This window comes from Anastrepha obliqua, chromosome 5 (genome assembly GCF_027943255.1).
Source record: "Anastrepha obliqua isolate idAnaObli1 chromosome 5, idAnaObli1_1.0, whole genome shotgun sequence".
Lineage (NCBI taxonomy): Eukaryota > Metazoa > Arthropoda > Insecta > Diptera > Tephritidae > Anastrepha > Anastrepha obliqua.
Window position 1 is genome coordinate 128,107,176 of NC_072896.1, and position 6,697 is coordinate 128,113,872.

The 6,697-nt window shown below is 36.2% G+C and overlaps 1 protein-coding gene across 1 annotated transcript; it reads right to left on the minus strand.

The window, feature by feature from the left end:
* On the minus strand, positions 1–2,699 carry LOC129247338 (glutamine synthetase 1, mitochondrial). Its single transcript, XM_054886443.1, has one exon. The coding sequence runs from the start codon at positions 2,242–2,244 to the stop codon at positions 1,036–1,038; it is 1,209 nt and encodes a 402-aa protein (XP_054742418.1). The 5' UTR covers positions 2,245–2,699; the 3' UTR covers positions 1–1,035.
* Positions 2,700–6,697: the final 3,998 nt, after the last annotated feature.

Here is a 6,697-nt window from a genome sequence, read left to right on the forward strand (position 1 = left end):
TTTATTTGGTTAAATGTTTTTTGTTATTTTTTCTTTGTTTAGTGTATTCTTCTCTTTATCGATTTTTATCATCTGGGTTAACGTAAACTATTCATCATAACAATTGCAATAATTTTAATAATTTTAGTACAAGTTCCTCTTTATTTTCTGCATTGTGCATCTTTGATTATTTCGACTTGATTAGCTCCTCTACCTTTTTCACAAATTCAAAAGTTTTGAGCTTTTCTGTCATTCGTTTTCCTCATTTTATTAGCTGAACTTTACAATAATATTGCATGGATATTCTGTTGGCAGTATAAAAACCCAAAGGCATGTGCATATGTATGTATGTATTTGTCATCTACTTGTTGTCGTTGTCCCAAAAGAATTCCATATCTTATAATGATAGTTGTATGTATGTATGTTTGTAGATCATGTCACGAAAACATTTAGTTTTTCTACATTTGTCACGGATACAGAAAACATTTCCGTTTATTTATTTACTTAAACAAATTGGGAAATATAATTACAAAAAGTACTGCGGAAACAGCAATAGTAAATAGATATTCTATACATAATGGAATACATAACAATGCATATACATATATATAAAAATAAACACTTACTTTCCTCATTCATCAATAAATTTGAATTCCCATTCTAAACGTATCATCATATTTTGCATGTTTGTCCACCCCTTAAGAAATTAACTTAAATAAATTACAGTATCGAAGGAATTTCCCACAAAGAACACAGCTTTAATAAATCATTTCTGCAATTTCTGGTACTGAGTCTGCCTGGTAGTTATTCAATTTTTACATTACTTTAGCATTACAATGACAATGAAATTTTGAATAAACTTTTTAATCCTTACAACAAATATATGTATGTATGTTTATGTTTTTGTTTATTCTGCGCGCCCATTAATATACTTATGTAAATATGTTCTATATAAAAATCATACAATATATTCTCCTCTCAATACGGTGCATCTCCGTTTAGATTTCTGCTGTGTATGGGCGCACGTTCTCTCATTTGGCAAACTGCGTTATCAACTTACTCATCTAGCAGGCATGTTCTCACAAGTGCATTGCAAACGGCGTAAGGATCGCAGTTTGAGCTGGGACGGCGATCTTCGAAGTAGCCCTTGCCAGCAGTGGCTACACCACGTGGAATGCGGACGCTGGTGCCACGATTCGCTATGCCCCAAGAAAACTTGTCGATGCTTGAAGTTTCCAAGCGACCAACTAAACGACGCTCATTGTCTTTACCTTCCTTAGGGTCGTAGGCCCGAATGTGACGCTCTTGGTGTTTGCTCAGCTTCTTGATGCATTCCTCTATAGCTTTCATGCCTCCGTCAGCACGCATCGCTTTGGTGGAGAAGTTGTGATGGGCGCCAGCACCATTCCACGGTCCGTCCACGGGCTTGGGATCGAATGTGACGACAATACCGTATTCTTCAGCAATGCGCTGCAAAATGTAACGCGATACCCAAAGATCATCGCCAGCTTTGAGGCCAACACAGGGGCCTACTTGATACTCCCATTGTGCGGGCATGACTTCGGCATTGGTGCCGGCAAATTCGATACCAGCATACAAGCAAGCAACGGCGTGTGCTTCAACTAAATCACGAGCGTATACCCGGTTAGCTCCTACACCGCAATAGTAAGGCCCCTGGGGAGCGGGAAAACCACTCTCGGGCCAACCGAAAGGACGACCTTCAATATCAAGCAAAGTATATTCCTGTTCTATACCGAACCATGGTTCTTGATCGCTGACCTTATCCATGGCCTCCTGGCAGGCAGCACGTTTGTTAGAGGGCGTGGGCTTACCATCGGCTGTGTAAGTGTCACACATCACAATAATGTCGTTCTTGCCGGGCTTGAAGGGATCACGGTAGATGGCACGTGGAATAAGAGTGGCGTCCGAATTTTCACCAGAAGCTTGATAAGTCGAGCTGCCGTCATATTGCCAATTGGGTAGGTCTTCGATACCGGTGGGAATTTTATTTAAAACACGGTCCTTCAAACGGATATTCTCGCCTGTACCATCGATCCAAAGGTAAGTGGCCTGAACGCGATCACTTGGAGTTTCTAGGCTGCGATAACGATCCAATAATGTCTTGCTGAGCGCTGCATTAGGCGAATTCTTAAGAAAATGTGCCTGGCGCACAGAGGTCATATTAAGGTTGCGAAATTGTGATGCCAGCTGAGAGGAGGCCGTAAGCTCCTTGCTGATAAATAGGCCGACACAACGTAAAGACATATTTTGAATTAAATTTGATATGTACTTGACTTGGAAATTTTTTGTTAGAACTCAATAACTTTTTTACACGCTTCGTAGGACTTGAAGGACGTTGAAGAGCGTTAAAGGATGTCGCTGCAGAGGCCGTTGATAATAGAGGTGCACAAGTTACTTGAAATCACTTAAATGCGCTATACCAAACTTGAAAAATGTCCGAAAGTGGTAGATTTGGGAGTGATACTTAAAACACTTTGTATACATTTATTTGTTTGAACTTTTCTTTCGTTTTGTACTTTTTGTTTAGATAAACACTTTTAAAATTGCGCTTTAACACTTCAGTATTGCGATGATTTTTTCCTACCACACTTTTTTCCCCGTTGTATGAATACAAACAAAATTATATTAAAGGCAGAGCGTTCGAGTCCGAACACCCGTTTTCTTTGAGATTTGAACGAAGTCTGACTGTGAACAGAGCGAAACACTCACTTTTCAGGTCTCCGGCGTTGAGATTTTCTTTATCACATTTTCAGAACTCGACCTCGCCGCTTTGTGCGTTTATCGGTCGAGCTCGCGTGTATTGGTGAGATTTAAATGTGTGTGGAGAGTCATTAGCCTGCATGAACACAGGGGCGAGCTTTGGGAGATTAGCCAACAAGTGAGCGAATGAGGCGCATACTCTAGTCCAGCGTCTGCGCGGGCGACAGTTTATGGTACATGGCAATACTGTTATACAAATATGTATGTATGTATGTACTTTTTGTTTGTATGGTATATACGTATATAATTTATACATTCATATATACGATATAAAAAATGGGCACACGCTGTGAGTAGTTGACGTGACTGAATCATTGTAAGGAAGTTTTTGAGAAAGGTAGTAAACACCAAAACAACCACACACTGGATCCCGCACAGTACCCTCAAATGCTCACAAAATATCCTTTGTGGATGTGAACATGCAAACAACGATTTGCTCACAACTCAGTTGATAAACGGCATGTCGACCTATGGAAAAATTGACGAAATAAAACCAATGAATATAAGGTCTGTATTTATATGTGTATAAACTTGCAATAACTCATTCATTTTGTGCATGTTTAACACTCGGTTGGTCTCAGGTTCGACGACCACTATGGAAATGAAAAGTCAAGTGAGTGGAAAAGTTCTTTCTAATATGACACCAATCAAGTGCTTATCTGAAGAACCATCTACAGTTGGGCGGCGGTATAAAACTGTAGGGTCATCCATTGCAGGAGAATATCAAGACGCAAGAGTTGTGCGGCAAACATCAATTGGAGGAAACGCGCAGTCAAACTCTGGAGATGGAATGTACGCGCCTATTACTTACATATGTATATTACATGCATATGGATGTGAATACCTGTATCTGCAAATATAGTACATAGGAGTGTATAATTATTTTTGGGCCTTAACTTTGATGACTTATCGATGTATATACAGACGCATACAGATATTTTGTTTGTACATATAGTATGTATGTATCTATGTGTGAGTTGCGCATGTGTTATTGTTAATTTTATATACTTATGTACGCAAAATGCAACTCACTGTTGCTTTGCCTTTTAGACGCCTTGTTTCGACATCTGTTTTTGTTTTGGTTGCAAAGTCCAAAAGTGCTTCGCGGTAGCGTTGCTATCAGACTCGCCTTTTAGGCCCGGGCGGTATTCCTCCGCTGGGGAATGTTGTTGCCCTCTTTGTGCATTCTCCGTGAAGAAAAATGAGAATATCTTTCAAACAGTGTGCCTCTCTTTTACTACGTGCATACATGTATATATACTTGTATGTAGGTATGTTTGCGTGTATTTATATTTGTGCTATTGTAGTGTTTTTATTTGAGTTTGTTTTGGTATGGTCACAGTCCGCATGGCAAATTAATGTTTATAGTTAACAGGCATGGATGGGTGCAGTGCACTTTCAGCTGTTTTTGCTGAGCTTTTTTCCAAACAAAAGCTATGCGTATGCAGTGTGTATGTGTGTATGTGCGTACATAGGTACATTGTAGCGGATATTTGTACCCAAAGTGCTGTGCAAATACTTCTCCAACTTTTGTTCTTGTCTTGCGAACTATTACGTTTGTAGACTCACCAACCCTCGAGAAATTGCAATTCTAAAGTTGATAATGATAGATTTTTCTCTCTCCGATTAAAAAAATTAAGAAATTAATAACTGATTTTATAATAGAAATTTATAAAATAAAATTTTATATACATTTTCAAATAAAGTATATTCATTTTTCATATTTTGTTCTTTTAAAATGCTGAGAATCAACTTAACTCTGACTGTTCTGCGCGCAATATCCATGAATTTATGTTTATCCTTCCCACAATCACGTCTGTTTGAGTCTGATACAAGTTAAAAAATTTTACTACATGAAGATGCTTCGTTCGTTTTCAAGTCCTGTAATTATGATCTAAATGCGTTTCTCTGCCCTTTCATACCCCCCACTGATACCCAACTAAAAGTGCAACACCATTCGTAAACAACAGTTTAAAAATTTTGAATCACTAAAATAATAAATCGGGTGTGTTGTACTTTCACAGTATTCAAACACACAAAAATTCTAATGAAGACATACTTAAATCAAGCAAATAAAATATAAAATACCTAGAAGTGAACATCTTTTTCAATCCCGGCCATGAAATAGAAAAAATAAAAATAAACTTAATTACTTTAATTTAATTTTATGAGTCAAATTTAGCTTCTTGCATTTCTGCGTATACCTATATACAGTGTCTCACAAAAGTATTCGGAATTTTTTTTCGGTTATAAAATATCAGAAACTCCTTTCAGTTTTTATTTGTTGTTAAAAAAACTTATTCAGTCATTTCATTGTGGTCTACGCTTTAATTTAATCTTTTTGCGGAATTTGATATCTCTTTTAATGTTTCTCCTTCGTTTTGTAAATTAAATATTATTTTTCTTTTCCCCAAAGTCGTTTCTTTTGGCTTTCTTCCCATATTATAAATAACTTTAGGTATTTTATTACACATTAAGTGAAAACTACCGAAACTATCGAGTAACCAGAATCAATGTTAAATTCTACCAAAAGCGACGCTCTTTTATGTGGATAATGGTGCCTTTGCAAAGCCTTTTATGATTTCGAATATCAAATACTTATGTACATATATCAGTTAAAGTCAGTTCACACTCATAATTTTTTTTGAGATATTGAATTTTTTTTCTAGGGAAAGCTAAGTAATAAACATCTTTTTTGGGACTTTCTATTAGGAAATTTAGATTTCCGAATATTTTGTGAGTTACTGTATATAAAGTAAAAAAAATACTATTTATGTGGCCAGGCAAATGAATGCCAAGGTAAATTGAGCTAATTTGAGATAAAGAGTAATAATAATAAAATTAATAATTTTTGGTCAGTTGCATATTTATTTATGAAGCAGTTATATTAACGTATTAGGTTGAAAATGCAAAATTTATTGTGCATACATAATATATACATGCATATGTATATAAAGGGTACGTACGGTATTTGAGGACAGCTTGAGACTAATACTTATTAGCATTTATTTTGAACTAAATTTAATGAAATAAAAATCATTCAACAAATTGCATACCCGAATCAATTGATTTTGAAGTGTCCTCGTCAATGATCGCTTCCACTTGTTCAATAAATTCTGTAGGTCGGACAGTGTCAGAGCGTAAGTCGTGGTTTCTTTGTTTTGCAACAGATTTTACATCGTTGCCCAATGCTTCCAATTTACGGAAATCCTATGAACGAATGTACGGACGCACTTAATAAAATAAGAGATTTCTAAATCGGTGAAATTTGCACATCTAGCGATGATAACTGAATTTGGCCTCATTTGTTAAGTTAAGTTGTAGTCCGCCATGTCATAGTCTCGAGAAGTTATAGCCACATACTATATAGGCATGCCCTCAACTACTGCATGCACCCTGTATATGTGTATGCAAGTATACACTAATTAATAGCGCTGAAAGGTCACTATTCACTATGTTGCTGTACTACATATTAGAGCTGCTAGTATGTATGTAACTACATATAGTTACATATGAACATAATTTATAAACGAGGTTCGCTGAATGCTACAGAACACTGCCGATTTTCTATTTATTTATGGCGGCACTATTATGGTATTATGCAGATTTCATGTACATACGTATGTATGTATGTTCATAGGTATGAATATATCTATACGTATAAGTATTATGTACATGGATAAGTGTTTGTACATGGAAAAAAACAATGTTTGTTTGACTGTCACCAAGCCATTGGATGGTTGTGGTTATATTTTTATAAACTCGAGGTAAAAGTTGAATAAACCACTAGAATCCCTTTTAACAATTCATAAAACATATTTTAGCTGTTGCTATGCCAATTATCATTTTCTATTGCCGTTGGAAACAAATATGAATTAGATATCAAAATTTTGCATATAGACGTAGAGGCACATTGAGTTACATATGTACATCTTAT